The sequence below is a fragment of the Chelmon rostratus genome, chromosome 9 (genome assembly GCF_017976325.1).
Source record: "Chelmon rostratus isolate fCheRos1 chromosome 9, fCheRos1.pri, whole genome shotgun sequence".
Classification (NCBI taxonomy): domain Eukaryota; kingdom Metazoa; phylum Chordata; class Actinopteri; order Chaetodontiformes; family Chaetodontidae; genus Chelmon; species Chelmon rostratus.
In genome coordinates, this window is record NC_055666.1 from 26,314,019 (window position 1) to 26,338,451 (window position 24,433).

The 24,433-nt window shown below is 43.0% G+C and overlaps 1 protein-coding gene across 2 annotated transcripts in view; it reads left to right on the forward strand.

Moving 5' to 3' along the window:
• Nucleotides 1–1,351: 1,351 nt before the first annotated feature.
• Nucleotides 1,352–24,433, forward strand: part of fat2 (FAT atypical cadherin 2) — a 103,928-nt gene continuing 80,846 nt past the window's right edge. For both annotated transcript variants that reach the window (XM_041943519.1, XM_041943521.1), the window contains exons 1-3: nucleotides 1,352–1,461; nucleotides 14,127–17,393; nucleotides 18,880–19,191. In XM_041943519.1, coding sequence (XP_041799453.1) covers nucleotides 14,141–17,393; nucleotides 18,880–19,191 — 3,565 coding nt within the window. In that variant the 5' untranslated portion in view covers nucleotides 1,352–1,461; nucleotides 14,127–14,140. The remainder of the gene's footprint in view (nucleotides 1,462–14,126; nucleotides 17,394–18,879; nucleotides 19,192–24,433) is intronic.

Consider the following 24,433-nt stretch of genomic DNA (forward strand, 5'->3'; position numbering starts at 1 on the left):
ATTTAATGTAAAGAACTGAATCCAAAGACCACACTGCTGACAGAAGGTTCCCCCTGATGAATGAATGAATGTGGAGACTCCAGAGTTTCTGGGACTTCAGCCTCCATCGGGGCTTTAAAGCTGCCTAATCGTCATAAAAGAAGCCCACATTTTCTTTCCATTCAGGAGAGGCATGTTTGTGTCTGTCCGACAGCGTCAGCCTGTTGTAATGAACTGAAATTACATTTGATCAGTTTTCAGTTACTGCTGTGGAGCCTGTTGAACTCCCTGTCAGCCTCAATCAGGAGAGCTGAAGATGAAGGAGGGACGATTTGTTAAGACAGTGTCTGTAACATTTCATCAAGGGAAGCAGCACAAATGGTGGAGAAACTAGCTCAGATTATCACAATCTACTAGTTTTACCCATCCAGTTAAATAAAAGGTAGCCCAAGTGGAAAACCGGCCAATCTGGCAACTCTGATCTCTCTTTGGAGAGTAATAAATGCTCTACTGTACCTTTGTCAGGGACGCTTGCTATCATATTTCATATTTTATGTATTTGTATTTTATTTGAATGAATACTTCCTGTTTATTGTCGTGTTTGCAGTCAGTTTGCCTCTCAAAGCTCCTTCAGGGACGAATAATGTGTCCAGATCCCGCTCAGGGTAGGTGGGATTTTCCTCTCTGTTATTTGGTTGAACTGACAGTTTTAAGCTGTGTTTTGTTTCTGCAGAGTTCCTCGCAGGTAACACACGGCCCTTTAAGGTTTGTTTGCTTTCCCTGCATACCGAGGACATAATTCACTGTCTAATTACTTGTTTGAATGATGAGTTGCTAATTTGAGGCCTGTTGGTTATGTTTGTTGTGCGGGTTGTTTGTTTTTCTTAAATCCACTTGTTGCATTGCTTTGAGAATAAAGTTCTGAACTGAATCGGACTAAACTTGAATAAACACATAGCAGAGGCATTTACAGTGTCAACAGACAACACACACACACACACACACACACACACACACACACACACACACACACACATGCACGCCCTAGTCCTGGCCAAGGCCCAAAGGCTTGAGCCCACAGGCAGGAGGGGGGTGGGGAGGGGGGCACAGCCCACAATCTGGGCACATGGAAGGTGTGAGTGTGAGTGTGTGTGTGTGTGTGTGTGTGTGTGTCACAGAGAGGAGGGACAGTGTGAGAAGTGGGTGGAGATGGGACTCCTGAGGGAGTGTTGAGGTGCCTCAGTAGCACTTTGGTTCAGAGCCTTTGAAGGCGCTGAAGTTGAAGTCAGCGGCAGTTCAAACACACTCTGCGTGTGTGTTTTTCGCTGTTTCTTTCCTCCTTCCTTTTCATGGACTTGTCACCAAACCATGACGGGAGTACACCGGTTGTTGCGGGCCTGTCGGAGGATCTTTAAAGTTCCTGCAGTGTGAGGGGAGAGAAGAGAGCGATATTCCTGGAAGAGTCACCTAACTGGACCTGAGGTAAGTTTTCCTTGTCGCTCGCCATGCACGCTGCTTCACTCCACTTCACTCCACTTCACACTGCTGTGTATTGTGAAGAATAACACCACTGTTTAGTATTACAAGATTCATAAACACTGCAGGAGTATGTATAAACAGAGAAGAAATGCCTCAGATGAACTTCTCTACCAAGACCAGTGCTGGGAAAGAATGATCATTTGGCACATTATGCTTCTTATATCATCTTCTAGTTATAATTATGCACTAACATAAGCTTCCCATGGTGCGTTTTAATGCGTTTTGAGTACTAACTGTTGCCAAAGAGAGAACTGAAATTTAATCAATCAAGCAATTTGCTTTATTTCGGAGAAAAGGGTGTGTGAGCGTGTATGAGTCGATATTACAGAACCGATTCGGAGGCTTTCATTTCTCACAGTTTTGGCCGGGAGCTTCAGCATGGGAGGGGAGGTGGAGAGAAGCAGTGGAGCCACATGTCAATGCATGCAGCCGAGCTCCTGACGAAGCTTCAGTCAGAGTCCTCCTCTCATTTTTTTTCTCCTGGAGCTCATTTCCTCTGTGTGGAGTGAAATTGCTAACATATATTTTTTTGCAATGACAGTGCATGTGTGACAGCAGTGCAGGAAAAGAAATGATTTGCCATACGTCTCTCCTTTGAATGCCTCCCGAGTCAAAGGCTGGTTTTTCCTCTCCTGCTGAGAGTGTGTCCATCGAGTCCTGTCACTCCTCAATGAGGCCGGCTTGCATGGCGCATACTGTGAAATAGAGGGTGGCATTTGTGATGGATGGGCAGCAAGATAACCTCAAACGACTGACCATTTCTCTGAAGGTGACTTTCCATAATGGAAAGCGACACACAGGTAGATGTTTTGGAAACGGTGCGAAAAGAAAACCACTCACTCATCTTCCTGAACCTCATTTGACCGTGAGGTTGCTTGAGGCTGTGTTGTGTTGAGATGCTACTTTCAGCTGATGTTTTCGTTCTATGGCGGGTAGACAACATAATTGCTTTTTATGTCCGTGGAAAATGTCATAACTCTGATATTGAAGTCTGCTTTGTTAAAGTTGGATTAAGTGAGTTTACTTTTCCCATCAGGTAAAGTTTTTTTTTTTAAGCGCAGTGTTTCTACAGAAATGCTGAAATTTTAGTCAGCAGCCATTCAGTCTAGACTGAGAGCTTCTGAAATCATCTGATGGGCTGTTTGTTTAATGAGGGCGCAGATAACGCAGCTGTTTGGGGGGGGTTGAGATGAAGTCTAGACTGAGCTGGAAGGACGACTGCTGCCCACCATAAAGCATGGATGGATATTACCCTCATGCAATTAAGCTGTTGGCCTCTCCAACTGTTTTATTACCTGAGTTCCTGGCTGACTGACTGAGTGTACGCTGCAGAACCACCGAGGGAAGTTATGAAATTAGCCAAAGAAAGATTGAAAACTAAAGGAGTGTGATATGAGGGGAAAATGAGATGAAATCCACCCTAATCCAAACAACATCTACCCCCTCCACCAGTCCCATCCCGTAGAGTCTGGTCCAAACGAACCACCAGACCGTCTGAATGACTGACAGGCCGAGCTTGCTAACAGGGAATGCTGCTGAGACATTTCTGACCCTCCCTATAATTATGGTATTTGCTGTGAGGCCTGAGTGACCCTTTAGGTGTGGGAGTGGGTCGGGTGTGTGTGTGTGTATATGCAGAGGGGCAGTTTAGCTTGAAAGGACACCCCCGACCCCTCCACTCAACCTTTCACCCGTGACACGACCTGAACCCTGCAGGCTGCAGCTCTGAGAAGAGAAGCCCAGAAAAATCCAGCAGACAGGCTGCAGTGCTGCACAGTGTGGTATCATAGAGAGGAGCTCATACTGTAAATAATATCAGTGTGTAATAGGTTTAATATGTTATTGCAGTTGTTCAGACACTCTATTTTCCCAAATGCTCTACTTTTATAGCCTAAATATAAAGTGGTTAAACAAACACAGTCAGGTCCAAATGCAGTTTTATTCTCACAGTGTTTCACAGTGTGTTTCCACTCTTTCTTTAAGTCTCATCCCAGAACATTTCCATGACTTCACACTGGATTTTTATGACTGCCCACAGTGGTGCACCATCACAGCTTTTGCAGATGCTGTGACAATAAAACGTTCTGCTATTGTCAGCTCTTGAAGAATTATCCAAAGTCTCTGCGCAACAGTAACACATAAAAGTTGTGGTTTCGGGTGTGAGGCCGGGCGGAGCTGCTTCACTGAGACAAACAGCTTCACTTGGCAAAGGTCAGTTAACTTTTTTATCACTGGTGACCTTTTGCATTCACCTGGCAGATTTGACAGCAGGCACTTACCTATCATCAGAGATTTGTCATATTTACACACAGTCTTTAATATCTTTGGTTGCGTGAGGGCGTTCTGACCAGCGTCGTAAAGGACTGAGTGCCACTGTGCTACGTTTTATTGCCTGGAGTCAACAAAAATAGACGCCCTTGTCTGGTTAATTTCGGCATGCAGAGCAAGTTCTTTATACTGATGTTTTTATTTGCATTTATTTAAGACACACTCTGACCCGGTTCTCAGGGCTTCTGAGTTTCATCAGACTGCGTGTAGTCCTGACAGGGTTAAGCACCTCTGGACCAGAGCAGCTCAGGGCTGTTAGCTCGTCCCAATATAACCACTCAGCTCCAGTTAAAGGCCTCCGTGTCCCGGCTTCATGCTGTGGGTGTGAGAGAGGTTAGGTTTGTAGGCCGCGCCCTTCCCAACCCCCGAACCCTTCCAGACGGAGGTTAGTATCATAACCCCACCCTTACAAAATCCAGGAGGTCTGATCTTAAATTCCAGTCCTGCAAAGGCGTTTGCTGTGAGAGTTTCTGCAGATCCCATTTTTAAGAATGAACAGTAAAGGTTTCAGTCATTTCACTGATGCTTTTTTGCAGCCTTTGATTTTCAGATCAGTTTAGATTAGATCTGGAATTAAGCAGTATTGAATAGTGGTAGACTGATTAATGGGTCAGCCGATTAATCGAGTGGTATCTGGCATTTTGAGTTAATCGGCTTGGCATCGGCATCTTTGTTGAAGTGAATAATACGTGAATGTTAAACAAATGTTCTGTTGTGCGAAAACACAGCTGCTGCTGGGTGTTCACTTGTTTTTTATTTGTTCAAGTTCGCAAATTTTCATTCACTCTCAGAAACAAGGAGATACTGCTTCTGCTGATAAATGCTGACGCGCTAAAACTTTTTAACTACATGTGGAAAATTAGTTGATGACACGTTTTAATTGAAGATAAGTGCACTGCAGACAGACTGCTGGTCTACTTAAGCAAACTGAGCCAGTGCAGACAAGAACATTAGTGAAGGTAAAGTGGGCTTTTGCAGATCACATCAAAAACCGGCTCTATGCTGTAAAACCCAAATAGACCTGAAATTCTGACACTAATGTTGTATGAAATGTAGAAATAATGTCCCATGAATAATGCAGTCCAATGATAATGCATTGAATCAAAAGAGAAGAATGGCTTGCACGGTGGAGGGGCGCCTGTTGTACAGAGGTCAAGTGTCAGAGTCAATGAACACTGATAATGGTCCTGCAGGAGGAAGCAATAATGTGAGAGCAGAGCAGAGCGCTGGGAGGCAGCTTCCTTAAATGAGTCAGAGTGAGGAGAGGGGAGTGACTGAGGTGCATCCACTCTTACCTCTGACCCCCCGAGCCTCCAACACCTGATTTTAATTGGTATCTGGAAGCAGGGAGACAGGGTGGGGGAGACGTGTGGCTGCAAAAGTGAATATTTTCTATTCTTATTTGAATGTGAGCACCAGCCCACAATTTTCTCTTCTCTCATGGTGGTCTGGCAAGGGTCAGTAAGAATCAGCATTTCAAGTAGGCTGCAAAAACTGATTGACAGCTCCCTTCATGTACACACCAACGCATCCCGCAGCGTTTTACAGTGGAGGCAGGGCACCTGGCCAGACATACAGAGACGCCACTAACAGATAAGAAATTATTATTATTAAGCTTCTGGATAAGTGAGCAGTTTTTATCACCTCTGCCAGCCAGTGTCCCGCAGGCAGCGCTGCAACACAGACCCTTCCCACGCTTGATTGGATCAGCTTACTGTTTTCGGCCACTTTGAGGCAGTGCAACGACAATTTAAAACAACATTAATATATTATCAGGATGGGAATCTCACTACTACATTCAGAGCCAAGTCTCGATTGAATAAAAAAGACAGGGGGCGCTGTTTTCAAACTTCACATGTCACAGCAAACGACACCTGCAGTGCGTTTCTCTGAAACTGTTCAGCAAAATTAACTCATGAATCGTGGGGGGAGGAAAAAAATGAGCATGTGAACTGCTAGAAGGCCTTGGCACATGCTTGGGGGTGCACCCTTTGCATGTGAGTTCCATGCTTTTTAATGAAAACCAAAAGCACATCATTTGCTATTGATTCCAAGATGAATCAATAAGGCTGAGTGAATTCTCTGTGGATGTGGATCACTGGGCTGTCTGGTAGCAAATGACGTAAAATGGACTTTAATCCCACAAGGGATGCGTATGGGCAAACATGAGCAAGACCTCAGGTTGTGCAGAGGATGACACAAGATGTTTTACAGACCGCAAGCAATTCAAATAACTGCTGACAATTTACAGAAACCTTCCGGGTCCAGAGGCGTCAGCAGGGACTGTAAGCTACTGTTCTTACAGATGAGGTGGAGGACAAAGCTCCTTAACTCTGTTTTTGCCCAGTTTAATAGATCCACAGAGACCTTGAGGCCTGTTCAGACAAACTGTATCAGACTTATTGAAGTTGTAGGTCGGCAGAGTCTTTAACTGACTAAAGCCTCAGTTTTTAATTATCGATTCTTGACTGGAAAGATAGTTGTGATGATTTAGATATATATAAGTATAAGGTGACATTATACCTCCTTTTTTTCTTAACGTTATTTATCTGCCTCTTCTGCCAGTTTTCTACAACATGCTGTGGATCTTTGATTGTTGTTGCTCATCTCTTCTACCAAACACTTTCTCAGACCCTAGAGAACTTTAGCGGGGCTTGAAATGCTAAAGACCGGCACGTCGCCGACCGTCTTTGGAAACAACCTTTTATCTGAATGGGACCAGCTGCTGTAACACCTTGTCGCCGCACTTAATTGTCAAATTTGACATTTTCGGGCTGTTTCACCCTGCGAATCTTGAAGGAGGAGCGAAACATTGCTTGTGCTTTGTAGTCAGCAAATTTGGAGAGTTTTTTTCACCAGGATACAAGAGTGAGCACTTAATAGACTGACATTGGGTAAAGCCTCCCCATCCATCATGGCTTAATGTGCAGCACAGACTCATTACCGTGTTAGATTGTACCAAAGTACAGACTATGGATGTTGTTTTTTTTATAGATGGGGAGGAAATTGAACTCTGCAATTATGTAAATGAGAGCTAGTCTGAAAGTAAGTTTAGTTTCATGTGGAGGAAATCGTGTTGGCACCGTCATGGCTGGGCCGGGACAGCCATGATGATAGAATGAGGTTAAATTTTACTCTGAAGGCCTCTATTTAGGATTTACATGAGTGATATAAATACTTGATTTATTGCTTGTATTACGCTACAAGCTGCTGTCAGGACATTTTTGAGTGTGTTGCTTAAAACAATTTGTATAAAACATGAATGTATGACTGATAACATGTCTATAATATGAGCTGTTATGTATAAACATTAACAAGTCCTTGTTTAAGAGGAAACTGCTCATGGTCCACTTAGTAGATTCCTCCCAGAGCTTTCAGCTGCATTCCATGGCCTTCATCAGCATTCATGCAGTGAGGAATTATTTATATATAATTGAATTTGTCATGGATGATTAGAATAGTACTTCACTAAACATATACATCTAATGCGTATATTTAGGAAATATGATGCTACATTAAAACTTACTGCAAAGCTAAATTCAGACAAAAATGTTAATGGCAGGTGAATAAATCCATGTTTTCATCACAGAAAGGTACATTTGTCCAGCTGGTTTTCAGCCAGTGAAACACCCACATCCAGAACACAACCTTAGATACCTTTTGACCTATAAGGTAAGGAAAGAGGGTTCCTAGGTTCCTTCTATCCTTTCTTTTGGAGAGTGAGGGGCGTAATCACTTCACAAAACCCAGGAAACAGGTTGAAGGGATGAATACAGTCGGAGGCGGAGCAGCAGGAGGAGGAATAATACCGTATAGTTTTCAGTGGAAAAAAAAGAAAACCCTGAAATCTTTTAAATCCCTTACAAGACCACTTTCCACCATTACCATTTACCACAATATACTGGTGAAAAACCTTTGTACAAACACATGGAGATAATTACCTGTGTGCCAGTGGGCCTGACGGGGCCTGTTGTTGGCTCTGTGTGCTGCTGGCTCTCTCAGATCAAACCACATTCCCCGCTCTCCCATTATAAAACACCCCTGAGCATTTACAAAGCCAGATTGGCAGCTATATGGATCCATGATTCAACTTGTCTGTGTTGCAATAGCCATCACACAGGAAATGAGTGACGACTCTTACATCGAGTGAAGTGCACTGTGTGGTTAAAAGTAATTTGCACGTAGGACTGATGAGTAAGTGGACAGTGACTGTAAAATAAGAGCAGACACACCAGGAGATGCTACCACTGTTTAATATATCTGTATCTAGATTAGCTTTAGCTGGTAGGCAGACAGATTTTCTACTTTTCTGTCTATCAACTCATGAGTGTTAATATTTAATCTCAGTTAATTATTTTTCAATCACCATTTAGGATCGATTCAACATAATGAGTGATATAGTTTTGATAAACAGTATATCAGCTTCACAGCTGTGAGGGAGGGGGCAACCTCTCGTACAAAACATGCCTGTTTTTCTTAGCTAATGAAAGTTGAGAAGGGTTAGGCAGTTGTCTCTGTTTCAGCCCCAGATTATTGCATTTTGCAAACCTGGTGTAGTTTGAAAAAAAAAAAAAAAGATTTTTTTGGGCGCATGCCAATATTGATATATTAGATCTGTTTTTACAAACTTTGAATTTGGTTAGTTAAGATTAGAAGAAGCAGCATGTTCTGTGTGCAGTATATACACATAACTGTGATTAATCAGCCTGAGCTACTTGTGTTGTCTCCTCCACCTTTCTGATGCTGGTGGAAGACAATGTGAAGCCAGCAAAAAAAAAAAAAAAAAAAAAGCCGTTGTAGTCTTCTACATGAACACACTAGCAAACCGGCTAATCACCAGCCTCCAGCACCGTGAAAGGGTTCATGTAAAGACGACAATCATACAGCATTTTTCTCCCATCCAATAATGGGACGAGTGACCCGAATGTAACTCCGGTTCTCTGAGTGTGTGCATCGCCCACCCCGTGAACAGAATGTAAACACAGTTACTGTGGGTGTATAATCACAGGATGATTGACAGCAGTGATTGCAGTGGTGATGTCAATGGGTACAATCCATCACTGTAGTGTCAATAAAACCTTTTTGTCAATTATAAATCTGCCTTTACAGTAAAGATACGATGAACAGTAAATCATTATTAATAATGACTATAGATAAAAGCAGAAATACAAAGTATTTTAAACATCAATTAAGAAAAACTTGTGTTGAAGACATAAAAAAGCAACATATAGTGATATACCTGTGAGTAACCTTTATTAGGTTGAGAATATCGGCACATGGGCTCATATATGGATCCACTCTGCCAGAAACACCTCTTGCAGAAGTGACGAGCAGCAGTGATCACGTGGTCTCAGCCTGCAGCAGAGAGCCGGCAAACATGAAACAGTAAACTTTCCCTGAGTTGTGTGCAAAACTGTGTGGTTCTGCAGGAGATTTCCACGTTATCGAGCTTCCAGCAGAGAAGTCAGACTCACTTCGACAGACAGAGGAGGTGCAGATGAGGAATGAAAAAGGCTGCAGATACTCCTCCGTCTGCACTGGGAGCGATAGGGGCGTTGAAATGTGATCCAGGAAGCTGGAGCAGAACATGTGGCTGCAGGTTGCTACCTGGAACACACACCGGGAGGGAGCTCTGGAGTGTGTTTGTTGACGTGAGTGTAAGTGGGATGGTGTGCATCTGCATGTGTGAGCTGACCGGAGCGGCAGCAGTAACGGCCTGGGGTTTCTGCCCTGCAGCGCCGAGTGTTTCAGTGTTCCAATGTTTCCTTTCAGTCTCAATTTCAGGTTCAGTCGAGTTTACAGACTCCAGAGAAGCTCTGAGTGGCATGTCAGTTTTTCACCAGAACCATAAAAAGCTTTCCTACAAGCAGCAACAATTCACAGCGCTGTTAAACTTTACAAAGCTGAAGCTGCAGGAGTGACGGACTTGATCGAAACTTGTCAGTGTAGGAAAAGAACAGTTCAGTTCCAGACTACCTCTGTATGCGGCGCTTCAAAGGAGTGCGTCCATTAACGAGTGTGTTGATGAGGCAGGTAATGCTGATTTGTGGGATTCATTACATGTCTGCTGCCGCGTTCATTAGATTCAAATTGAATTCATTATATTTCTGTGTTTACAATCGGAGTGTAATCCATCCTCATCTCCCACTTAGACCACCCTCCTCTGCCTCCTCGTGAAGGCTTTAGCTGCCGATTTGCCTTTATTTCAGAAACACGACATGAGCAAATATTTGTGGAAGTATTTCTCTTATGAGTTATGGTGTTGCCAAAATAGTGTTCGCTGCTTTCTATCCTAAACCGGAGCGAATTACAAAGAACTCTGAGTCGTCTGTAAATTCTTTGAATAAGCCAAAGCTTTCAGATTTCCTCTCTTCATTTTTTGATGGCTGATCCAGTTTTAATAATTTTATAACCATCATTGTTTTCTCTTGCTTTGTGGAAAACTAAGGTGCACATATTTTGTGGAGGGTCCTTTTACAAGACTGTGTTCTGTTTCTCTATAAAAATATACGATTTTGCATATTTTTGGACCATTATTATTACCATACAGTGCCTGTGTATACAAGTAGGAAAAGCTAGACCAGACATGACACAGCCATAATGCTTATAGACAAACCTGCTAAAGAAGTACACTTGGGACCGACTACAACCATTAGATCTGGGAAATTTGTTTTAATGTTCTCTGCATTGATTTTTCATTCTTTTGGCTGACGGGGTGCTGCCTAAAACAGCTAGGATGCTGCACCCCAACCCTATAATGGCAGGGAAAACCCTGACCATTGGTATTATATGTTTTCAGTATAGTTAATGTCTTGCATAGTGCTCACTTTACTTAACAGTATATGTGCTACAGCAGGTATTTGGATGGAAAACTGTATCAAAGTCAAGTCATATTGGCAGATTTTAAACTACTGAGGAGGACACACAAACCTACTACTGGCCAGCTTAGAGGTCTGCTGTGGCTGAGAACCGATCAATCTGCATTTCCTTCATCATGTTGATCAGAAACAAAGTGATCTTTTGTCAGCTACAGTTTATGTTTGATGATTTCAGACTGGTAGCTGTTAGCTCTGTCAACATCCTCCATCTTTTCTGCAGACAGTTTTCAGTGACTGATAGTTGGAGCTCCTCAAGGCTCGAATGGACTGAGTGAATCGATGAAACGTTAACATCAAATGTGTGATTCTTTGATGGAAAACTCAAAGACACAAGCCTGTGTGCATAAAAGGCATAAATAAAGAAGCTGCGTTTAGTTAGAAACATCTGATTATACACCTTAAAATTAATTTACACACTCCGCTAAAGACAAGCCAAAGCTTAAGATTTCACTTTTTACAACATTCAGCAGTTCAATCATTCACTTTCACATTCTGGGTCAGTTCAGATTAATTGGGCAACTATGACTCAGTATTTTGTTTGCAATGGAAAAAAACATGATTTCACAGAAACAAAGTTGAAGTAATTAAAACTGCGTTCCTTAATATAAAAAAAAAATCATTAAAATAAAACTTTTGCCCAACACACACACACACACACACACACACACACACACAGATTTTCCCACTAACACTGAGTGATGGCTTCACTATGCAGGTGGCCCCGTTTTGTTTACTGATGTGGTAAAAGGAAGGAAAATATGTGTTTTTGCAATTTGGTTGAACTGACTCTTTAAGAAGAACCTGGATTGCACTGTTAAATCCCTGCTTGATACATTTGAATTTAGACAGATTTGTTCTGTCCACAGGGATTAGCATATTAAAGTGTTTTTTCAAAGACAGAATCCGTCTTAGACCTGTAATTATTACACTGAGGATTACTTTCTACCTCATTATGCCAATCCTGTAGATCCATATCTTTGAGGCTGAGATCAATGTGAAATTTGATGTATGTGCACGTCTTCTAATCTAGGAACCAGACACACTGTCACACAAAATAAACAGTCCACGTCTGCATGCATTCATGCAGTGAGACCTGCAATCTATGAAGTGTCTGTCGATATTTTAGCCTAAGAGAAAAACCCTCAGGTGCCACATGTGAAATAGGACCCAGCCCCTAGACTAAATTATGCTAAAACTATTTTAATCCAGCCTCACGGATGAATAAAATACCAACCCGAATAGTGACCCTGACACACGTAATCTGATTATTTGTCACCAAGTGCCCTGACAGGAGATAAAACCCCACATACCTGTCACCCTCCACTGAAACCCACAGCGCCAGTCTACCTGGAGGCACAGACCTGAACCTTACCCGGGGAGAGCTGTTTTCATAAACCCATATGACTTCTGAGATAATGTATGACACTGGTATTCATAACTTGGTGATGAAGGCGTCTTTTTCTCTCCCTGTTGTATGTTCACATTTATTCAGACACCAGGACCCCTGTGGCATAACAATCGGGTCAAATGATTTAGATTCTCTCTTATAACACTACCTGAACAAGCTTATTTTTGCAGAGGAGTGAAAGAGGAAAAAGCGTGACGGAGATCTCCTCATCTCTGATCTCAGGGAACGACATTTCTGCCCCGCAGATTGTTCTGTGCAGATTGCTCGCAGCTCTGGATGGGCTGTCAGAGTGGCGGTGAAGGGCAAACTGTTCTGCCCTCCAGTTCTTCTGCTGTCAGCTCTCGGTGTTGTGAAACTCGAGCTGGCATGGTGTGGCTGTGCATCAGCTTGGCTTGCGTTAGTTTATGTATTTCCATGTTTCTTGTGCACGTTTTGGCTTTTGGTTTTCATCAAAAACTGTGGAATCCACGTGCAAAAGGTGCATCCTCGAGCATGTGTCAAACCTGAATGTCTTTCTGTCCCCCATGCATTACTGTTGTGTGCATCCTAATGGGGCTGATTTCCTTTGCATGTTAATGGTTTTAAACTGAGACAGAATCACCTGTACTGCGTCACTTGATGTGTGAATGTTGTTACAAAGGGTACCGACACATGTCAACAAGGATTAACAAACCATATCTGCACACAAGTAAACAGTTAGCTTAGCCAGGGAAAGCTAAATCCTGATTTAAAACTGAAGTAATGATTCCAGGGATTTAAAACATCAGCTGTGCCATCAGAGCTACAGCACTGAAGTATGAATCACACTGATTAAGGTATAGATTAGGTTAAAAGGAGGTTTGTTTCAATATGACGAGACAGTTTCCTCACCATTTAACCTATTCTGAGGGAAGCTGAACCAGAATATGAATTTTAATGCCTCTTGGTGGGTGCTTTTATTGAAAACAAAAGCATTAGTTGTAGAGAAATAAATAGATTTTAATCAGTGTGAGTCTATCGTGTATTCATTTCAAGTCATCCAAGCTAAGAGTCCATCCAGTCGGAACTTATTTTATGCACCCTTATTTAATTCATGTCTGGAATAGATAATTAGACACACTCTAAAGAAAAGCTGACATCTAATTAGGTATTTAAACGCTGCATGCAATAAATATTTTATGAGCAATATAAATGTTGTTAAATGATCAAGGCTGTCGTTTCCATGTGAGGCACTTCAGTTTTACTGTACAGTTTGTGACTTAAATTTGTCACACTTCATCTATATTTAATCTTTCATGCTGCCATTTCAGCCTCCCTTGTAAAACAGATATTGTAATTCCACCAGTGTGGGATCCTGATCCTTTGTTGATTATGAAAGCAGCAATTTGGTGGCTCATGCCTCCAGGGGCGTCTAATGCACACAGAGCAATCACCAGCCCAGACCTACAGTACACATGCAGCCGTTTACACTCGGATCAGGACTGAACCACCCACCGTCATCTGCATGATACTGAGTCATCACGCTACAAATCCCTCCTCATAGCTCTGTGATGACAAAGGCTTAGAAGTAATAATTTGGATGAGTACTTTTTGCTAGTATTTGGCCACCATAGTAATAATTATGGAGGAGGTTTTTTGGCTGCCACCTTTCTGAAAAGGCTTGGAGGCAAGTTTCTGATCCCGAAACAAAGCCTTGTTTTACTTTTTGTTGGTCAATGCAAGTTGGAACAGGAGTCACATACCTGATCACAGGCCTCCCCTCTGCTGTTGTGTCATTGTGTATTCTGTGTCCATTTTGTATTCTTTGTGGAGCTTAGGGGAAATGATTGGTCTATTTACAAAATAGCGGCGGTACAAGAAATATCTGTATTATGTGTTTTTCTGCAGATATAAAAGGTGACACAGACAAGACTATTATTCAAAGAAACTAGGTGTCTTTTTTACATAATGGATTCTCCTTTTCCTGACATACAGTACATGTATTACCTGACATTTATTTTTTCTTTCCTTTTCAGGTCTGAGGACCTTCATGGAGGTACTAAAGATGGCAGCTTTTGGAAAAACTCTCCTTACTTTAGTAGCAGTCCTTCTGCACGTGCCGAGAAGCCAGGGAGGTATGGGAAAAGGAAAAGACAGCTCGCCTCTGAGGTTCACGCACCATCTCTACAACGCCACCATCAACGAGAACTCGGCCCCACGGACGTACATTGAGACGCCGGTGAAGATGGGCATTGAAGTGACAGATCTGTTCTGGGACATCAAATATAACGTGGTCTCAGGTGATGACGATGGCCTTTTCCAAGCAGAAGCAGTTAAAGTTGGGGATTTCAGTTTTTTGAGGATCAAAACACGCAGCAGTAATTCCGCACTCCTCAACAGGGAGGTCAGAGACACTTACACTCTCACTGTGGAGGCAACTGAAAACACTTTTGACTTCCAGGCAAAGACAAAGGTGTTCATCCAGGTGCTTGACACCAACGACCTAAAGCCTCTCTTCTATCCTGCCTCGTACAACGTGGCCATCAGGGAGGACACTCAGCTTAAGTCAAGTGTGGTCAGGGTTGGTGCTACAGACGCCGACATTGGGAGCAACGCTGAGTTTTATTACTCTTTCACCAGCAGATCTCATCCCTTTGTCGTCGACCCTTTTACGGGCACAGTCAGCCTCGCCAAGAAGCTCAATCACACCCGCACAGAGAGGTACGACCTCACAGTTTTAGCTGAGGACAGGACAAAGAAGATATCTGGCATTCAGAAATTTGGTAATGTTGCAAGAGTTACAGTAAACATACAAAAGATGTCCACGGGGTCTCCAGTCATCACACCTGCCCCCAAACCCACTTTCTCTACAGACGGTAAAATCACTATCAATGTCCATGTGGAGGCAGGAGTTAAGCCTGTGGAATCCCTCAATATTGTTGGAGGGGATCCTCACAAGTGTTTTGAGATAATCCCCCTCGGGGCGCAGGGCAGTGACTTCCAAGTGATCTCTACAAAGAGGATTATCTGGTCTCAAACTCCTTTTGGGCTGAATCTGTCCCTTCAAGCTAAAGACAGGAGCATCCCAAGTTTACTCTCTCCAATTACACAAATCCACGTCCCGGCATATCATTACACCCCACTGGCATTTTTTGAAGACACCTACATTGTCACAGTGAGTGAGTTTTCACCCCCTAAAACTTATGTAGTAAAAGTTTCTGTCACCTCCGTACCTTATAATGTTTCCTTCAGTATTAAAAATAATCAGGACAGCACTAAATTCAAGATAAATCCAAAAACAGGAATTATCATAACAACCGAGAAATTTGACTATGAGGTAAAGAATCGTTATGAGTTTGATGTCGTGGCCAATCATGGAGAAGCTGAGACTCACATAGTGGTTGAGGTTACGGATGAAAACGACAACAGCCCACAGTTCGCCCGCACCACCTATCAGGCCACACTGGATGAAAACACCCCCGTTGGCAGCAGTGTTCTGAAAGTAGCCGCCACAGACAAAGATAAAGGCAAAAATGGCTTCGTGACCTATGCTATTGCCAACCCAGGCCCCTTACCTTTCACAATAGACCCATTCACAGGTGTCATCTCAACCTCCGAACACATGGACTACGAGCTGATGAAACGGCGTTATCACCTGAGAGTTTGGGCATCAGACAGCGGCAGCCCCTTCAGTCAGGTGAGCGAGTGCCCCGTGACGATAACGCTGAACAATGTCAATGATAATATCCCTCTGTTTGAGAGGGTGGGCTGCAACACCACTGTACCTCTGGATTTACCTGTGGGGCACACAATCGCTGAGCTGTCAGCCATTGATTTAGATGAGCTGCAGCAGCTGAGGTATGTCATCGAGTCAGGAAATGAGCTCCAAGTATTTGGTATTGATCCTGTGTCAGGAGCCATCACCCTTAGGCAACCGATTCCCCTGCGAGCAGGTTCGTTCACTTTGAGAGTTGTAGCCACTGATGGCAGACATCACTCTGAAGCTTCAGTTGTCAGGGTAACCGTCACTAACAGAGGCGATGATGCGACGGTGCACTGCCAGGAAACGGGCATTTTCAAACAGCTGACTGATAAACTGATAGAGTCGATCAAACCCATTTTGACCAATCAAGAGGAAGACACATTCTCCGATATTCACATCACCAACCGGCATTCTCCCAAGTTTGACTTGAGCCTCCCGAGTTCAGTTGACCTCACTGAGGACCATCCACTGAATTCCACCATTGTTCAGTTCAAGGCAACAGACGCTGACACTGGGTTTAATAGCAAGCTTGTGTACGCCATATCAAGCGGGAATGAGGATGGCTGTTTCTCCATTGATACCTTTTCTGGTGACCTTCAGTTAGTTTGCCCATTGGACAGAGAGAGTAAAGAGTTCTACATCTTGAACATCACTGTTTATGATTTGGGAACTCCGCAAACATCTGCATGGAAGTTCGTTGCAGTGAATGTCATAGACGTCAACGACAATCCTCCCGTTTTTGATCAGCCTAGATATGTGATACATGTGCCTGAAAACACAGAGGTGGACTCCATTGTTTTCACAGCTCATGCAATAGATCTTGACACAGATACCAGCGGTAATGTCCAATATTACCTGCTGACGTCCACTGACATGTTCAGAATTGATGAAGTGAGTGGTGAGGTGACGGTGACGGGTCGTTTGGATCGAGAAACCTCACCCAGGCACGACCTCTGGATCGAAGCTAGAGACCAAGCCAGACCTGGCCCTCAGTTGTTCTCCACTATTGACCTTGTGGTGGTTTTGCAAGACATAAATGACAACCCACCTAGGTTTGTACCCAAAGTTTACAAAATTAAAGTTCCGGAGGATGTACCTGTTGGCACCCTCCTAGTCTGGATCGAGAGTGTCGACTTGGATCTGGGCAGTGGAGGCCTAGTCACCTACAACCTCAAGAATACAGAGGGCGGGATCTTTCATCTGGACTCCTCCACGGGTGGCTTGACCCTCGAGAGGGAGCTGGACTTTGAGAGGCGGCCAATTTACAACCTCACAGTTCGGGCCGTCGATCACGGTCTCCCTCGTTCCCTCTCCTCCTCCTGCTTTGTGGAGATTCATGTTCTGGATGTCAATGAAAATCTCCACAGGCCAGTCTTTTCAGAGTTTGTGTATGAAGCTGGAGTGATGGAGGATGCAGCAGTGGGGACATCAGTGGTCACGCTGACAGCTTCAGACAAGGATCTGGGAAGAGATGGAGTTGTCAGGTACCACATCCACGAAGGCTCTGGTCTGGGAGTGTTCACCATTGATGAAGAAACAGGTAAAAACACTGACTTGCTTGTTATAGTTTAGTGTTTGTATTGTTGGTAATAAGGGGGAAATGGGATTTATCTCGATCTACACTAGGGCTCTTCAATAAGAAAAAAACAGTATGAACACAATGATCCTCAAATATTCTAAAATTGATTAAATTTGACTCAGTTGTGGTGCCCCTGTTGGCCTGGCATCAGTGATTAATAGAGATAATATAAGTAGAAATGGAAGACTCTGATTTGTTGCTGTGTTAATGTTAAACTTTTAAAAACAGCTTAACTTGCTTCGTAATTTATTGACCAGCAACCAGCAGAGACTTCGGGAAGTTACTTGTCCCATCCAAGAAACAGTGCTGTTTTAAAAGCTGTTTCACCCTGTTTCCAGTCTTTGTGCTAAGCTAAGTTAGCTGGCTGCAGGCTGTAGCTTCATATGTTGCATACAGGCATGTGTGGTATCAAGCTTTTCTTCAGTCAAATAAGGGAACATGCATATTTCCCAAAATGTGTAACTTTTCCTTCAAAGAGGGCAACAGTGGCCTAATTTACTTATGATCGACACATGATCTTTTAGCATTCAGCTTATGAAGTAGAGTTAGGCAAGCTAATTCAAAGTCTTTTGTGCTTTTTGCCTGAATTGTGAATTTAAACAGCTCATTACAGATCATATCTCTTATTGGCAAAACAGTTCCAACATAAGTGCAATTAGTGGCTGTTCTTGAGCTTTTGATCATATTACACAATCGTCAGATGTGCAGATAAAGTCATTTGTTCACAGCAATACAATTCCTCAAGTAGTTTCCCTTAGCTTGCGATAAGACCTGCATGGTCGTACAACGTGATATTTACTCTGGGCTCGTAAGGCGTTTTTTTCTGTTTTTCCATCAGCACCATCCTTTGCAGAGGATACCCTGCAACCTCTCAACATATCATAGTACATCCCATTAGTCTGCTGTTGCACTTAGGGCTTAGATAAAATCAGGCCAAATAGAGTTTGCTGTCATAATGCAGCCGTGCTGAAACATATCTCTTTTTCTGTGTTGCTGTTTTTTTTTTAGTTCTCCCTCAGGGTATTCAAATCTATATTGCTTCTGAAGCCAACTGTGCACAAAAAAGCTGTTTTTGGAACCCTGGCGTTCCATAACTCTCCTCTGGTATCTGTCTTCTTCTACGCCATGAGAATTTGAGAAATGTTTGGGAACACAAATTTGTCACCAGTGTTGCTGAGCCTTTGGGCATCAATCTAGATTTGTTTTTGTTTTGTTTTTTTTAAATGCGAACAGGCATCATGAACTCTGTGAAAGACATAATGATTGATTTTGCCTCCAGGGTTGTTATAGTTATTAAGTATAGAGTTGATTATACTGATAAATGTATTATTCCTGAGTCACAGCAGCAGGTTTGAAACAAGTAGATACTGGTGTGGTGTTTACAGGTAAAGACAGCGTGGCATCTGAACACTTATTTCCTAATATCCAACTCTTTCATGTGCCTCAGGTGTAATTCGTACAACAGAGACGTTGGACCGTGAGATGATGCCTCACTACTGGCTTTCTGTCTACGTCACTGATCTGGGCACAGAGCCTCTGATCTCCTGGACTCACGTCTTCCTGGAGGTCCTGGACGTTAACGATAACGCTCCGGAACTGTCTCAGCCGGTATATTTCGCTTCCGTCCAGGAGAACGTGGACAGGGTCAAGTCCGTTGTCCAGGTGTCGGCCACAGACTTAGATACGTCCTCTGAGGGGAAGCTGTCCTTCCAGATGCTGGAATCTCACCGAACGTACTTCGATGTGGATCCCGCAACAGGTAATTAAGAGTAAATGAGCATGAGCAGCTTTGTTTACTATAAAACAGTACATTTCCATTGAACATGCAAAACAATTGCCAGTAATAAGTGTACTTGTTTGCATTAGTATTGAAGGTCACCTTTTATAAGCAGTCTATTACAGATTTTCTGCTGTGAATAACAATTATTTGACATGTTGTTGTTACAGCACAGGCTCTCATCGTAAAATTAGTCTTAGTCATTTAAAAAATACAACATCAGCCTGTTGTCGGGTGGAGAACTCCACTGACTTTGTGAAAAAATAGCTTAAAGAGTTAAGGGAATGGGCCTCATGGCAGCTTTGGTGCAGGGTCCTGGTGCTAAAGTAGGGGAAACATGTGAGGTCTAATGGTTAAAATGAACTGCAAACCAAATTTTCAAAAAAGTCGCATTGTGTTTCTCTCATTTTATTCTCAAGATGAGCAGAGAGTGCATAGAAATGGTACATTTGTAAATGGTATATAATGCAAATATTCCTCCAGTTTGCCAACTGTGACATAAAATAACATAATAATTTAGATCACGTTTTGAAAATAGATCCTCTAAGCAGCTTCACCTTCCAGCTGTGTGACAGTAAGTAAAGACATTTGAATATTCAGTAGGGCCCTGAACTTAAACAGTAACTCTGGGATATAGGATGGAAATGGATCAGCCTGTGTCAGCCACTGTCATCTTCCCATTTTACAAGCAGTTTGGACAGAAATACGAGCTGTTTGCTCGTTGTCAGTGATCTGCATTTTGATTCAGACTCCCGTTGTGCATATAAGACATCTGGATTACCGCTCTTATTTGTCTTTCACGATTGTTTTCATCTGTATATGTTGCCATGTCCCTGTGGCAGCTTTACATTTCGATTCTAGGGTACTACAAACAGGGAGTTATTTCCCACAAGGGAGGGTTGAAAACAATGTTGATTTCTCCTAATGCACTGTTGCAAGTCTGAGCAGAGCAAGTCGTGCAGAACCTGGGCGTGTCACCGTGAGGGCAGAGCTGAAAATTAAACTTCATAATGAGAAAGTCCTTCACAGGTCACTCACAAACTCATTCAAGCATGCCCTAAAAGGTTGTGCAGTTGTGGAGAAAAGGCTAAAATGTTCGGTGGCAGAGACCTGTAAAGCCACTCAGGTATGTGAGGGTCCGTGTTTGACAGTTGCAACTGAGTCACCTGGTGCAGGCTTTGATGTTCAGGCAAATTAGCGTAGCATCAGCTCCTGCACTGCAAGCCGCTACAAGCCCTGTCCTCTTCATATAATCTCCAGGTAGCTCTGGTGTTTGTCCACACCCGAAGGCCAGTATGCCAAAGGATTACAGAGAGGGAGGGTGAGCTGTGTTAGAAGAGGGACGTCACACAAAGGCAGGGAGCACAGGAGGTGTTGAAACAGCCGCAGAGTGTCACATTAGTACGAGCTTTTTTTGTGCAGGAGCAGGTGTATTTGATATTCATTTATCATGCATACAGACATGAGGTGGAGTAAGCGTGGTTGAAAAGGGTTATTGATGTCTGTGTGGACGTTTAACACTGTGGAGTTTTGCTTTTCTAGTCTTGCCTGTAGACTGAAGTATTTTGAATGTAGATGACTTTAATTCATGTAAAACAGTTACTTCTCATCTCTCTTCTCATCTTTCTCATATTGGATCTCCATAAGCTTTCAAAAGTCTTCCAAGGGTCCACGTTTAATAATAATAATAATAGGGTTGAATAGACAAACAGCAATAAAGTAATACAGAACCAGTGTTAAAAGACATAACTAGACCAAATTAACATGAGAAAAAAAGCAAGCTGATTATGCAAATTAAGATATAAAATATTAATAAAATGTATGCAATAAAAATGTCAAAGAATTATCCCCTAAAATGATTACAAGACTGTTCAAAATTGCATTATTTGCTCCTGCAACCTGACAGAAGCTCCAGAAAGACATTTAATGCATCCTTTTCTTCTCAGGCTAATGGGATTTGGCCATTTATAATCAATGAAGTCAAGTCTTAATGCCTCAGCATACAATGATATTTTAGACAGAAGTGTTCTTCCTTCTTCGCGTCAGCAGTCTCTTTCCTGTGTCAACATGACAACGTCCCCATGCACAAAGCAGCTCCCCAAAGAAATGGTTTTCCCAAGTCAATGTTGAGTGATGAGGCCCGGCTCGTTCCAGTCCATCCCAAAGGTTGAGGTCAGGGCCGTGTGCAGACCGGTTCTTCCACGCCATGCCGAACATCACTAATGCGCTTGTGGCTGAATGGGAGCAAATCCCTGCAGCCAAGTTCTGGTGTGAAAGACTGAAACCAGAAGAGTGGAGGCTGCTATAGCAGCAGATTAATGTTCCCTTTCTGGGAATGAGACATAATCAAATGAGTGTAATGTCAAGTGTCCACATGCTTAAGGCCAAGCAGTTTAAATTAAAGAGGAAGCTGCATAAATTATTAAGAGCACGTGTTGACATTCACACAGATAATCTACGATCTAATCTAAAGATAATCTACATTTTACTTGGCAGCGATGTTCCAACTGAAGTAAACGTGAAACATCATCAACAACGACTACACGAGAAAAATCTGATATTAACATTCACTGATCAAGCAAATCCATGAAGATAAGGCTGATTGTGTTATGTTTAACGACATAAGCATGCTGCTGAAACCTGATCTTTAGAACGTGATCCACCTTGTCTTATTTTCTCAAATGAACCCACTGCTACTGATGTACAGTACAGGCTGACTGGTGTAGAGACCTCTCATGCCCGGGCAGGATTAAAATGACTCATGGCTCCACGCAGGTTTCTGACTAAGCTTTTATTCTCCCGAAGCGTGTTTGAACTTTAAGCTGCAGCACTGTCTGTCTCATTCAACCTTGAAGAATTAGTCGATGAAGTTTCACCAGAGAAAGATGTGTGCCGAGCAACAGAAAAATACACAAATGAAATCTAGTCCAATCTGGCCTTTTGTTGAGCTGTTGAAGAAGTTGTTGTCTTACTTACATAACGGGTTTGTGAAGGGAAGGGGTGCCGAACTACCAAATTGAACGAAAATCAGCATCTCTCTGTTTTAAGAAAGTTCACCGTAGGTTTTATTATGTTTCACACAAAAAAGTTGTTTGTTTGCGAGGCCAGGCATGTCAGGAATGTGCTCAGTTCATTAGCATTAGCAGCAGAGCCTCCAGGATCCTGTAGCTGGTATGTTGTGAAGGAGTCTGTTGTCTCGCTTCATGTTCTGTTTTTTACGCTTTGTGTTCCCAAGCCACAAAATGAGAACAGGTCATTATTTAATCATACGTCTGGCGGTCTCTAGATTCTTCTCATTTCCAACAAATTCACTGAAAATACCCAAACCATCGATAAACTGATCTGCTAGCAAGTGTTGCGTGTGCATCGCAGCCTGATAGATCTTCTTCCTCTGTGCCATAGAGCTCCATTGTTGTCCAAAAACCATTTAACAGTGAGCCACTCTGTTGCTCTGGCTCACATGTTCCTTCATTAGCATTAACACACAAACTGTAGTTTATTTGGACTCCCACCATCACCGTCCTGCTGCTACAAAAGCTCACTGGAGCACCAAATGTGGATTAATCCGCCGCTGAAAATAATCCCCAGTCGTTACAGTATTTCCTCCTGTTTGAGTAAAACCACAGCGGGTCGCTGTTTTAGGGAATGACAAAGCCTTTAAAAATGTTAATAATCAACTGTATATTAAAGATTTACATCTTCAGAAGGAACCAGTGGACTTGAGGCTGAGAGTGACAGAGTTGGGGAGTCAGAAAGTATTGAGAGACGGACTAACACTCTGTTGGTTTTGATATTTTTATGGGATTGGCAGTAAGATAAAAGAAATAGAATAACCTCAGCATTAGCCTAATTTAATTCTGCTTTCTCCAGGCTGCTTTGCTTCTGTTTCATTTTAACAAACTCACATGTCTTCACTTTAATTTGCTCGGAGCGAATCCTTTAACTTTCACATTTTGCATCTGAGCTCACCTGGAGAAAATTTGTCCACACGTATCGGTTGCAGTGATCAGCTATCATTGTTCCTGAGCCGGGCAAACGAGGTGGAGAGATTTCCGTCTCGGATCAGCTCAGATCAGGCAGTGATCCGTTAATGGGGAGCACTTTGAGGCCCAGGGGTGCCAGCGTGGTGATTTGCTCTTGCAATTTGTGATGAATTGGGCTGTTTGCTGCTCTTTCCAGGGGTTTGTTTATGCAAACAACTTCATTTGCATACATTTGCGTTTGAGGAGGTAATTTCTCGAAAGAAATTTCCCTTCTTAAGCCAACCCTGCTGAATTTGGAGTCCTGCCTTACGATCTCAATATGTTTTACTGACTCTCTTACTTTTATGTGAGCCGGAGCTCTTCCTCGCCCTCGCTCATTGATATTGCTGAAATGTTGCTCAGATGCTCCACTTGTTATGAGACTTCTCCCTTGAAAACGTGATTTTGACAGGGCTCAGTGAGTGAAATAAAGGCTACATTAAAAAACAACAAACAAAGAGGGGAAGTAGCGGCGGTGGAGTGGCTGACTGGCGGTGAATCTAGAGAGAAATACGTGGAAACAAACACTCTGGGCCCCGACATGCCAGACAACACTGTTTATCTTCACATGGCTTTGACAGCACGGCTGAGCGAACACAGGCGACACAGAGACACAAGGCTTCACGCCTGATTCCCACGTCTGCACTAATGACAAAAACACACTTTCTAATGTGCCCCACCTGTCTTAGTGATGTCCTCCCAGCAGGGCTTGTTTGCGCTGTCGTAAAAGGACTGAACGACCCTCATCGGGGTCTTTCGCTTCACTTGGGTCTGCAACAGCTCCCACGCCTCCTCATGTCTGCCTCTTTCACTCAGCCCTATCAAATAAACGCTTGCAGATTTTCTACCTAAATTACACAAAGCTGAGGAGATTCCAGTGGAGAACGCCGATACGTACAGCTTGCATGTGCACTGTCTGCGTTTGCATCAGTCTGGGTGTGTATCAGGCACTAAATCTGCATGAAAGCGATAATATTAAAGCTGTTAAGTAATGCAAAGGTGTAGTGGTGGAAGAGGTACTTAATCCCCTAATTAAGTACAATTAATGATTCAGCAGCAGAGGACTACTCTGCTACAGTCGTGCATTTATAGTTGTACTCAAGCAAGAGTGCAGAAGCACGATCAGCAGAATTTTTTCACTAGTAAAAGTGCTCATTATGCACTTACGTGATTGGATTATTTGGTTTTATGGTTTAACTGAT